Below are 13441 nucleotides of genomic sequence, written 5' to 3'. Positions count from 1 at the left end.
CCCATGGTCTTGAAGGTCTATCATAAAAACATATTAAATACCATTATTTATTTTACTGCATTATTTAAAACTCTTCTAAAGAATTACTAAGAATAATACAATGTGAAACAACTAAGCACAATTTAAGCATGTAAGCATGAATTGAAACAGTTGTTCTCTTTTTATTTGAAGAATACACTGTATCACTGTCTTCTCAAAAGTCACAGATCTTACTAAATAGAGACATTACTTTTATTTTTAAATCTACAAATAGATGCTAGTGTAATTCATCAATTAAGCAAGACCTATAAGGAATTTAGGAGCTGTCCCATGCCCAGAGATGTGAAATGCCTGCTTTATTTGTTTCAAATGAAAGCTTAAACTCTACAAAGTCAAAGGTAACCTTTGTGTGTGTGGCTAAATGTGATTGCCGGGCCAAAAGAAGAGTTGTTACAAATTATGCAAAAGGACTTGAGCAACTGGACTCTATCAGCATCTTCAGCATCTCTGGGATGCTGAAAGGCTCATTTAATAAAGAATGAATGGGAAGTATCTCCTATGACATGGATCTTTTATAAGTTTAGTTGAATGTAACAGCGCTGCAGTTCCTTCAACTGCAATGCATACATTTCTGGTGTCATAAACCTAATTTAAAAGCATAGCACAATACCATATCTGAAAGGTACATGTTAAATAAATTGAGAATGATAAATTATGAAAAGCAGCCATCAGCCATCAATAACAAGGTTGATCCTGGAAATATGGAGGATCCAAAATAGCCCTTGATGACCCAGATATAGCTGTAAAACTGTGCTAATAAATAGCTACAGAGAAACAAACTAGTAATTAGTTGAGATAAGTAGTCATGCAGAGATACCTGCATTAGCTGGAAAACTGAGCCAATCTGAACAAAATGTATTTTTGTAGAACAAAAGGTAGGCAGTCTCTTTCAGAGGACAGACTATATTCTGAAAAATACCAATTCTAGAAAAATCTTAGATATCATGTCCCAGCCAAGAACCAGTTTAATGCAAGGTTCTCCCATGATAATGTGGCAAAAAGGGTGAATGCAGTCTTTGAGTACCCATGCAGAAGAATAGCAAGCAGCACTATGGAGAAGCATATTCCAATGTTACATACAGAGATAAATTATGCCCAGTGCTAAGCAGCCATATTTAAAAAAAAAAAAAAAATCTGTTGGCAAACCAACTGCCAGTGTTCCAGCCAGCAAAACACCTTTACAGGGGAAGCTGTCTTTCATATAAACAAGAACTCACTTGCTGCACTCTAAAAGATGAAAACAAAACCTCCAAAGAAAACCACAAAAAAACCAAACCAAAAATGCCAGGCTTTAATGGTTAACAGCTATGATGAACATTGGAAGAACTGAATATTAGAAAACAAGGCTAAACAAGTTGAATTTAGAACTAAGGTACAATTTCCTAAAAAGGAAATATGATTTAATAATTTGAATAAATTTCAAAATAAAATTATGGATTTTTCATTATCCATCTTCAAATTAACACTCTTAAGTTTTTCTGGCAAATATTTTATGATAAGTCGAATTAGTTATTAGATTCAATACTGGTGAAATCTACCATCTTGCACTACATAGTGTCAGGCCAGCTTATCTATCAGTTGATTAATCACTTGATTTTAATGTTACTGGTAACACTTTCATGCAATTGTCTAGTTATTCAATCACCATGTCATAGACTGAAAGGGAAGAGGGAAATTTGGAAATGAAACTTCAAAAAGAGTGAGTGGAAGTCATTTCTGGAGAAATACAGAGGAAAAATGGTCAAAGAGTAAACCAGTAGGCAAAATCTAGATGTTTTCTTCAATGTATGTATAGCTCCCATATAGTGAAGCTACAGGTAGCAACAGTCATATAGGTAATTGTTTACTTTGTGTCTGACTACCTAATAGTCAAGTTCCTCATTCATGCTCAGCTTTCTTATGAAGATCTATGAGCCAGCTTCCAGCTGAGGGAACCACATAAGCCTAAATGCCTGCTACAGTCCAGAGCTATGATGTAACATGACTTTTCTTTCACAGTGAATTTGTCACCTCCAGTTTAATTCACTTTGATGTTACTGTCATAGCTGTTGTTCAGGTATTAACAAGTTTAATTCAAAGTTGACTTTCTTATCCATCAGGAATGGGTCAGCACTCAACTAAAAGCAGTTACATGCTGTTTGGGGTTTGGCTTTCTCCACTAGTCACTATTAATGCTATGATTGCTAGCACAGTCCTTCTGTGCATTATCTGTAGCTTATTTTTCCAGAATCAGATGCTTATTCAGAGTAGAAGAAATAACTTTAATTTCCATATTCTTCCTTGAAATTATAATGATGCATCAATTTCTTTCTGCTTTACTTTTCCTTTCATTACATTATCTGAAATGCCACTGTTTCAATTTTATATTCACTTACTCTTGACCCAGTAAATGTATTGATTTCCCTGACTCTGCACATGCATTCTTCACTGCCTGCTTGCTTAATAGGTCATCTGCCTTCACTTCTAGCCATCCTATTTAGAGTACCTTGACTCCTTAAATTTCCAGTTTAGGGAAATATGGAAATGGACAGGGATAAAATTTTATCTATTCTCTAGTACCTTTAATTTCTGTATCAGCTAAGGCAACTTCTCATCTCTGTTCTTTGAATATGACCTCAGATTAAACAATGGAACACCCATTCTAGATGTATTTCTAAGGTAAAACAAACAGCAGTATTTCAGTAGTCTTCTTGTTCTGCATTTTAATAGTACCTACATATCTGTTCTATTACCAAGACCTAAATGCTAAGACAATATGTAAAATACCTTATTTCATCACTGCTCAAGGCAAAACCTTACAGTCCCCTGTTTTATCTTAAATGACAAAAGCTTTATTGCCAGTCAATAAAATGCACTGTGCTAAACCCCATGTTATTTAGCATATCAAATATGGTATTATGCTACAATAAATGAAGGTGAGTTTAAAAAAAAATTCTTCCCTTCTGCATGAAAACTTCTTGACACAGACAAGAGAAGATAAAATTGGCCCCCAAGCCCTTATGCTGCAAAGCCATCACACTTATTTCAGAAGGTTCAACCAACATATAAAATGGTCTGTAATGGATTTGGATGCTCTTCAGCTCTCCTGCAGGTTAAGCTTCAATAAAAGGAGTAATTAGATGCATTTAACATCTGCTACAAAGCCACCAATATGATTTTTTGAAGCTTTGTACCAAGATTCATAATTATATTCCCAATCTGTTTCCAAGTTAATTAAACTGAGATGAAAAAGAAAAATGCTGTTCATGAGTGAAGTGTTTTGTAACTACTTTCAGAGAAAATACTGCTCCTTTCACACCTCTTTGGCATGAGTGTAACATTGACCGTGCTGAAAAGCTTATTGTTGCTAGTGTGATGGATCAGTTTCTAGATTTAAGTACAAGTAACCACAACTATCAATGTACTTCAAGACACATGAACAATGATACCCACATTTTTTGCTTAAAGCAGTAAAACCAGACACATTGTATGGCAGAAAGGTGTGCACGTTCTACATACACCCAGCTGCCTTAGTTTCAGCAAACTGCTATAAGATCAGGACCAAGGCCATTGGCTTACCTTTGACTGATTAATAAACATGCACTTAACAATCAGCCACAAACCTGCCCTCTTCCACAGCAAAATGAATATACTATTTCAACTTCTGCAGTATGAAGCAACACAGACCAATCAGACATTCAACTGTATATTCAAATAAAAAAGCTTTAATCAATGCACAGAGAATGTGGTTCTGAATTCCCCTCAAAAGATTAAAAAATACTTCTTAGGTATTTTACAAATTAAAAAATGTAAAGTTTTCTTTTACAAATAATATACAAATGTTTTTTACTATCAAATGTATAAGACATTTTTATGTTACAGCTGTTGTCTTCTCCTAGTATTATGTATTCCCTGAACTGTTCTCCTTAAAAAAACAGGACAGCATAATAAATCCAAAAGTATAATGAATATATTGCTCACAACAGTGGTAAATGCTGAAGAAAATAATTCAAAAGATCTTTTTATCAATCAGATCGCGAAAGTTCTCATGGGAACTGTATTGACATGAATAAATGTCCTGAGTGTTAAATTTCAAAGTGAGATTGAACAATACCATCAGTCAAGTAAGTCTCCATGCACTGAAAAAGATGATAAGAGAGAAAACAATCCTTACAGACAAAAAAAACCCCAAATTAAGGTATTGATAATTGAAATTCATCCAGAAAAGTATACTCCTCAGAATATGGTTTGTATTTTACCCCAGATAGGTAATCTCTAAAAGTCCTGAAGAAAAGAGACTTTTCACAAGGGCATGTAGTGACAGGACAAGAGGGAATGGTTTCGAACTGAGATTATGTTTAACTTAGGTATCAGGAAGAAATTCTTTACTATAAGGGTGGTGAGGCACCGGAACAAGTTACCCAGAGCAGTTGTAGATGGCCCACCCCTTGAACTGTTCAAGGCCAGGTAGGAGAAAGCGTTGAGGAACCTGAGCAGCTCTGAGTAAAAAAAAAGCTGTCTGAAAGCTGTACCTGCCCATGGCAGGTTGGAACTAGGTGATCTTTAATGTCCCTTCCAACCCAAGCCATTTTATGATCATATGATTCTATGTTAAGCCTTTTGTATTATCTGATACTCTAGTACTGCCTAGTGGTATCACTGTCACCATCTCCATTTGCCACATTCCATCACTTGCTGAAGTAGGTTTGTTTGAGTCATGTAACAAATGATTCTTCTCCAGATGCTGGAAAAAAAAAACCCACCATGCAGTTCAGTAACTTTTGTGGAGGAATCTGGAGAACATTTGAGGAGCACCTTGATTTTGTACACAGTTGAAACTACTCTTAAGAAAAAATCTTTGAGGAATAGAGTGGTGCAACAGAAAAAGTACCAATGAAGTTTTAATTTAAAAAAGAAAGCAAAAAAAACCCCAAAAAAAACCAATTTGCTGTATGTTTTGAATCTCACTGCAGGACATTCTTTCTCAGCTGAGTCAACCTGCTTGAATGCCTAAAGTCCTGCAAGGAAGGAGATACCCAGAATGCATAGGAGAAACCAAGACTCTTGTCTTGCAGCCAGACATACAGTAGCAACTGACCTGGTTCATTCTGTGACACTGACTCAAACAGGGACTCTGTTCTCCTTGGCCCACTTTTTCATGACGCGAACAATGTACTCTACTTGAGAATTACCAGTGCTCTTCAGAAGGTGCAGTACTTCCCGCAGAGTCTCTCTACAAAGGTGAAAAGCAAAGATTTCAGTGAAGGTTAGACCCACTTGACACAATAAACTGCTCACATCAAACTATTTCACAAAACATGGATCCTCTGAGACAGAGAGGTCAAGTCATCTACAGTGCTGGAAAGATTAAAATGCACACTAGATAAGCCCAGAGACAAAAAAAAGCAACCAATGAAAATGTCTTGTATTCAACTGTAAAGAAATGGTAAGTTAATAAAATCACCAAAATGTAATTAGTGTGTGCATATGTAAGAATTTGTATATATACCCTCACTCCTGCAAAATTGTTCCCCAGAACAAACCAAACTTCAAAAAAAATCTTTAATGTTATTTGCTAGTCTTTAGTATGGCAACATCTAGCTCAATGCTGCTGAAGCACTTTACACATAACACAATACACATAAACACAAATAACAAGGAAATCAACATTCCTAATAGAATAAACCTATTATTATTAAGCATATATAAATCCTGCTGCAGTTTGCCAGTTAGTTTACAGTAAGAACTTAATTGCATATTTTGAAAAACAGGCAAGTTATGTGTATTTTACTGCATCTGCTGTAGTGATTGCTAAAAGGACACTTGAAAGTTATAGTAGTTAATGAGATTATTCCAGCAGAGAAGTGAAAAGAAGGAAGGTGTAGAAGCCAAGATACACACCTACCAGTCATCTAGGAAATAGCAACTTTGGCCAGAAGACAATGGGCATCTGGCATCACAGCAGTATATTCACAAGGGAGCAGTTCTTAAATACAGCTTCACTACTCTCTCTCATTCCCCCATCCAGTGAAATGGGCCGAAAACAAAATTATCAGTAACACAGATGATTTCCTTTAAGCTTTCATCAAGTAAGTATAATTGCATGACACGGTCAATGTCTTCAGAAGGCAAATTTTAATGAAAGTACAGTCTTATCTACTCTTTGTTTAGAAAAATCATGTCCTTCCTACAGTGTTGAGTAAATGTTTCCTTAGTTCTGTTCTATGCATTTTAAAATGTCATGTTATAGTTTTCCATTCTTACACCATCAACATGAAATGATCTTGGTTTCCCCCAGTAAATGAACATACTATTACACTTATAACCTAGCTTTTCCTAGTGATGATGACTAAAGTATTTTGGTATTTTATAGTCCACAGTACTTGCTCATAAATTATTTTCTACCATATATTCTATAACTGTTGGTGTGGAAGATACACTTTCAGCCGAAAACTGCATATGGAGCTTCTGGATGGAGTGTCTATTCTCTGAAAGGTCAATAAAAGATTGGAAGATGATATGTAGTCCTAAGGCTGAGGTTATGATTCTGGCTTACAGCTAGCTGAAAATAGGAGAAGAGCAAAATAAATTCAGATACAACACAGAATACTCACTTTGCTTCTCGACCAGCTAAGATCATTTGAAATACACCCACACAAGCACCTCTCTTGCCTTCCCAGTATTCAGGATTATTGTCCAGTCTCTCCAGAACATCAAAGGCTTTGGCTGAATAGTAAAACTGACGCATCTGCACAGAAAGTGAAACATTATTCCTGACCACCTTTCAGAAGGGCATTAAAAACACTGAGCCCAGTTTTCTGAAATCAGCAGTAAACTGTAGAAGCAATGTGCATTTTCCTGTTTTTCTGTAGGCAGCAAGTGACACAGAACAGGGACACTGCAGTTAGAGAAATGGGAAACAGGTCGTATTACAACATCTTTTTTTGAGGTGCACTTATCTAGTGTTGTACCAACCCAAAACTCTTGACAGAATATCAACTTCCAACTAGTCCAGACATGTGAAAATGAAACCACATTTCCTCATGTAGACATGGCCACATAAATTTGTTTATCTTCTGGGTTTAACTTAATATTTTTTCTTCGCTGTTACAATATTGTACAAAAGAAGATTCAGTGACTCTATAATCCAAAATTTTCCCTAGCTTAGGAAAATCCAGTGTGTACCCTATCTTTTCTGCCTTAGGTTCTCTACTTGTAATTAGGAACCAGGAGAAAGTTGCTTGGCAAGTCAATGCAAAAGGAGTGACCAGATTAACTGTGGCTTTTGAAGTCAGCATAGCACATCTCATGTGGGCTGTATGAGTGCTCTCCACTTGAGCAAGCCTGAAGGACAATGCTGTTTGTGACTAGCATCTTCCCATGAGCGATCACAGAAGGTAGATTGAGCATAACCTCCTGTCCTTTGGTAGCTAGAAGCCTGCAGAAAAAAAAAAAAGCAGGCTGTGGGAGCTACATTTGGAAACCTTAGTCAGAGAAACACTGGTACTACAGGATGAGTAATAATTCCCTTTTCTTCACATAAATGTTGATTTTAACCACTGGGGACTGGCAAAAATGTATGGGAATAAAAATAGTTAGTATTGACACTATCAGATGTGTCAGCTAAAAAGAAAAATTAGAATACTGATCTATCCAAATTAGTATCTGATCTAGTTCCACTAATCAGGTACAGGTTTAATTTTCTCCTTCTATCTGACATAAATCTAGGAAATACTTCACCCCAAGTCATGCGCTGTTCCCCATATGGACAAGATGGGCTATTTCATAAAAAGCATCAAGAAATTAGCATGAAATCCTGCATGCCAACTTCCTCACTGAACAATTTTTATCAGCACAGCAATGAGGCATCCAGCTACACCACCTCTCAGGACACTGCTGACCTTGTTCCATTCATGCTCATTCTGTTTTCTGTTGAGCAAAGCCTAATGCAACTGCCTTCCTAAGTTACATCTCTGGTGCTGTCTGTGGAACTCCAATATAATGTAATGTTTCAGAAACAACTGAAAAATGCCATATAAAATCAAACAACATGGACCTTGCCATTTCGTTCAAGAGGTACAATGGCTCCTCGTGTAGAAAGACAAATTATATTACTAAAGTAACAATTTTGGAGCAGTCATTTATGGCCATATGTAGACACATAATTAGGCTGAAAAATTTAGTTCTATAAATGCAGCTTTTAAGAGCTCTAGAAAATTCAAAATGTGCACCTACTTCTCCTCTTCAAGACAAGAAGCTTTTGAAAAGAATTAAGATAAAGCAATCAACTGATTTAAGTGAGACTTTAAATTATCCAGGGAGAGATTTTACATGAGGTCTGATTTTCAACCTGCTTTCACAAATTGCATCTATGGGAAACACCAGAGGCATAGTCACTTGTTTGAGCAACTAGACTTTTAAGGGTAAGATGGTAACTTAGTACTTGAAAGATGTACAAGGGATAATTCTTTCAGTTTTAGAATACTACTTTTGAGATCACAAGGAGTATCTCCCATTACAAACTTTAAGGAAAACACTATACTGTCCTGGAAAAAAAAAAAAAAAAGAATGAGGTATCTTGCTAAATCTATGCTAGATTTTTTTTCCTTTAAAGTTTTTTGTCCTTTCTACCCATAGTAGGATTCTCATAGTAGGAGAAACAACTGTTATTATTGTAGCTCAACTATGCAGTAATTTACCAACATTTTAATGAGTTCTCTACCAAGAAGGCCTGTAGGTACTTATGATACTAATACTGACTAATCCTTGCCAACTCATCCACATTATTAGACATCCTGTCATTATTAAAGAAAATTCACTAGTGATGACAATGATAAAAAGTATATTAAAAAAATTGTTGGTACAATCACTGAATTAACATGTCATACACCAAGCTCTAAAGAGAAAACTCACTTTGTAACAATCATTTGCAATGAGCTGCAATAGGTTAAAGGAGTCCCCTGATGTTTCCATCTTCAGATAGAGCTTCCAGGCTAGCTGTGGTTTCTTATTCATAATATCTGCAATAACAAGAAAAAGCTGGAATTGTGAAAAGAATATGCTATGCACAATATTCAGTGGCAGGTGGAACAGATATTTCTGTATTTCTTTTCCTCAGCCGTGAGCATGAGGCTGGGAAGGGGCTTATCCTTATCTTCTGCCTTACTAGTGATAACAGCCGATTCAGCAGAGAATACCAGTGTCAAAAGGAATAATTACAGTGTTTACATATTAATTTATATTAATAAACAATAAACAGATAAGCAATAAGAACAACTCTCATGATTTAATTTAATCCGTGATTAAGGGACCGAATGGAAAGCATCAGAGAAGTTTTTTATGCAGGACAATGAACGATGGCAAGCCATTTATATGGTAGGATTTAGGATTGTGTGTTCTTATACACAAAAAAAATTTGAATTGCCACCAAATTGAGGTCTTTAATACTTGGTGCCCATGTCAGTCCAAACATTATATTCCCATGATTCACAACAAATCAAAAGGAGAGGGCAGAGGTTGAAGCCCCTCCAAGCATAACAAAACTTGTCATTACTACAAAAAAATGTTTCTAAATTCCTGAGATGCCATGCTGGTTTTAAATTTGTGTATAAGACTAGAATTTTTCATTGGTCTTCAACTTTAAACATCACTGGTATACACAATTAGAAATAAATTAATCTGAATCTTCTGTCTCAATGAGTAGAAATTCTACTAGGGTGTTTAAACACAAAGGTTCTATTTCTTGGTGATAAAAAGCCATTATCTTGAATCTATGGTTGGTATTCATAATTCCAGGTTCATTCAAACACTGGGAGAAAAGAAAATGAAAGTAAGTTTTCCTTTCTTTTTCAAGCCTTAACAGCTGCTCTGAGAGTACCTGGCTATTCACATAAGGATCAGTCTTGTGCTTTTTCAAAAGAGGGACTGTTTAGCTTGTTATTTCTGTGTCCACTGTGTCTATACTAATATTGCAGGTAGAATGGATGGTAATCAACAATAAACACGTAACACCAAATCACAGAATTTATAGACTCTTCTCATTTAGGAGGCAGCAAGACGTCAAGTTTGATTTATTGCTCATCAGTTCCAAATACCATATACAGTGGTAAACAGCCAGTTCTCAATTTCTAACACCAATCTACCTATAGTAATGTAGTTCTGTGCTAACCCAATGTTTTTTGACCTTCTCTTCAAGAATTTGGTATAAATAGTATTGAGGTACTAAACAAAAAATTACATTGTTATGCAAAAGGATGCATTTCTGGTACTTTTTGCCCCTTGGAAATATTTCAGCATTGAATTGTTTACTACTCAATCCCTAATTGTACTCTGACATTAATGTATTATAATGTGATCTGTTAGTAATTTACATACTTGACACAAAAAGATAACTATATTAATCATTCCCATAAAAATTCAAATAAAACATTCATACATAAAACACTCAAACACAATCTGGTACTGCAGCTTAATTAGAAAGGAAATAAACTGACACATCCTAAAACAGAGTCATAAATAGGCATCCCTATGGGTGATGTGACTGTCTGGAAAGATCATGTTAGGAGATGTTTACTCCATTTGCAATACGGCATAACATCCCAAAGCATACACATTTACATTTCAGGTAAAACTGCTGAAAATAGTTTGATAAGAAAACATTTTCATATTGAGGCACTGTAAGGAAAATGAATTGGCCTAAGGAGTCTCAGACTCGAGTCCTTAGAAAAGCCCACTTCTATACTATTTTGTATGTGGCACTGCAGATGTCTGTGTACTGAGGTGTACTCTGCAGTGTTTTAAAAACTGGTAAATAACAGTAAATAAGATTTGCCATACAATATTAAACACAGCAAAAGTTTCCTAGATTCAAGGAAATTCAAGGAAAGAACTCTTATAAGAGTTTTTGGAAGAAAAACACATGCTGGAGATTATAATATCCCTCAGGCACAGGAGTTTTGACAACATATAAAGTAACATGGTAGGAAGAAAAAATACTGTGTGTGCTTGCCTGATTCCTCTCTTCCCTAGACATCTGACAGTGGCTAACCTTGAAGGCAGACAGACCCTTGAGCCTGACCCAGTATGAATGCTTCTATTTTGTGTTTTACTCTGAACATTTTAGAATTGCAACTCAGTCTTTTAAGACAGAAAGTCTTCACTCAAGCAATTGAGTTGACAATTGAGAAGAAAAAGGGTCACTGGTCAGGACAAAGCTGCATTGACAGTACTATAACAGCACTGCACTGAAGCAGTAATTGCTTATAAAAGCCAGAGGTATGAAAAGTGCAATAATCACCCACACTATAACTAGTGCAATCAGCTTTTCACTTTCATAGTCCTGAAACCACCTACAACCTTAAATTCAATTAGGAGAGTGGATTGCCAAGACTGACGCAAGAGAGGAGGATCTGTATTCTGCAATGCTGAAAGTAAAGTGACTCACAGCAGCGAGCCAGCCAGCTAAGGTAAACAAAATCACTTTTTATCTTCTCACTCTGGATCAAAAGGAACACCTGCAGGAAGAAGGAAAATAAAAGATTATACACGCATATACTTTTACACAAACAGAAGGCAAACCTTCCTCATTTCAACACACAGATAAGGTTTAAGTCACACAAACAAGTGCTCATGAGAAGAGTATGGGTATGCAATTGCAGTGTAGGGGGCATCCCTCTGTTTGGAGTAGGTGGAGGATTCACACAGTGCCCTGTTTATCATGGGACTTGTGCAGCTTTGGAACACCAAGCTGTGCAGAGGGTGCGGCCTGCCCTGAACAAGTGCCAGTGGCGGCCATGCAACACAAACAGCACAAAGGAACACTGGGTCTGTGGGAAAAGCTATTTGGAATGTGTTTGTTTAGAAAGCAATACAAGCAATTGTATTAGCATCTTCTTGAAATACTACAAGTTTCACATATAGATGAGACTTTCCTTCCATACATGTCAGATCATTCTAGGTCTGCAATAAGCCATTTCTAACCATTTTGGTTTCAGTAAGATTTTTCAAGCAAAGCATCCATCTTTCGTACCTTCTCTACAAATACAGGTTTGTTACATTCTGCATAAAAAGGGATGTGTGGGGGAAGTTATAAATTTTAAAATGTACTCTGGCTTTGCTCAAAGGAAAAAAAAGCTATTTATGCCTCTCCCAAGTATATTTGCAACTATACTGGATGCTACTGGCAAAAATCAAAATACCTTTATAGGAATAGATGTATGTACTGGAACAGTGAGTTACACAAATTACTGACATTTGTATTGCTTAAACATTGCTGATCCCCTAATTTAGAGGGGGAGGAGAAGGAGTAATAGTCAAGAAATAAAAAGAAAGCAGCATTATCACTGTAAGTAGCACTTTATCATATGTTTTATTTTATTATGTCCAGGGAGGTATGCTTTTAAATAACTTAGTAAGTGCTGTATGTAGATGTTTTACAAGTTTGTGAGACACTGGGGAAGACTGAGCTTCTTATGGAACTGCCATCATGACCCAAAATCAGACATGAGGCTAGATGAATCAATGTAATTATATAATTCTGGTATTTAAATGCATCACCTATATAACACAAGTTTCTATAGAACAGCTTCTAAAAAACATAAGAGGAAAAATGTAGATTAATGGGAGTTTACAAATTTGTGTTTCTTTGTTGCCTAGTTGCTGCTAAAACTTACTTATAGTATTATCATTTTTATGGAGTTTCAGGAATCAGCATAGCCTGCTAGCATAGTTTTGAAAGATTTTCCTGAAGCTAAGTGAATTGAAAACTTGTTGAATTGAAATATATATCCACCTTCCTTACAGTCTTGGATATTTTTCTTAAAGAGAGGTGCAATTTTGGGTCATAAAAATGAAAGGGTAAGGGTGCTTGATGGGAGGGTAGAGATGAGGGGGGGAGAAAAGTTGTAAAGCCAGGGGGGCTCTATTGTTGACAAACGTGGATAGTTAAAAAGTTAGAAAGACTGGAAAAACAAAATAAAATATAAACCCCAAACCAACCAAACCTATACGATTCACTTTAGACTATGTGGTGTAGGATTTTTTTTTTTTTTTTGTGGCTTGCCTTCTTTTCTGGTCTTGTGGAAAATGTTGCTTCCACATTCATAATAGCTATTTGCTTTTGCATATTTTAGTTGTAATTAAGTTTCTGCTGCACACAGACATAAAAAAAGTACTGGGTGTAGAAGTTAATCTCTTCCAGCTGCATAGTAATACTGCTGAATAAGATAGTGAGCACTTCCTCTTTTCCTCCCACATATCCCAGAGGAAGATTTTTCTTAAAACACAAATTTCTAGGGACACCTAGAAGCTCTTAACTATTCAGTGTCTTTTACTTAGCACGCCCTACTCAGTCTGAACAAAAAGAGTGCCCGGGATGCCAGACAAAGCTTAGAAAATCTGATTAAGAGGCCATTCTTTGATCAAT

General features: G+C 36.0%; 1 protein-coding gene across 2 annotated transcripts in view; it reads right to left on the bottom strand.

The window, feature by feature from the left end:
• Window positions 1-13441, bottom strand: part of IFT56 (intraflagellar transport 56) — a 55866-nt gene that overhangs the window by 5534 nt on the left and 36891 nt on the right. Inside the window, exons 15-18 of one of the 2 annotated variants that reach the window (XM_021552803.3) lie at window positions 11462-11531; window positions 8932-9038; window positions 6633-6766; window positions 5117-5251 (exon numbers count right to left, since the gene is read on the bottom strand). In XM_021552803.3, the coding sequence (XP_021408478.1) occupies window positions 5140-5251; window positions 6633-6766; window positions 8932-9038; window positions 11462-11531 (423 nt within the window). In that variant the 3' untranslated portion in view covers window positions 5117-5139. Of the gene's footprint in view, window positions 1-3727; window positions 5252-6632; window positions 6767-8931; window positions 9039-11461; window positions 11532-13441 lie in introns of those variants that run through there. The other variant, XM_021552801.3, reaches the window with a different exon arrangement.

This window comes from Lonchura striata, chromosome 5 (assembly GCF_046129695.1).
Source record: "Lonchura striata isolate bLonStr1 chromosome 5, bLonStr1.mat, whole genome shotgun sequence".
Classification (NCBI taxonomy): Eukaryota; Metazoa; Chordata; class Aves; order Passeriformes; family Estrildidae; genus Lonchura; species Lonchura striata.
This window is presented reverse-complemented; position numbering and strand designations above follow the sequence as displayed.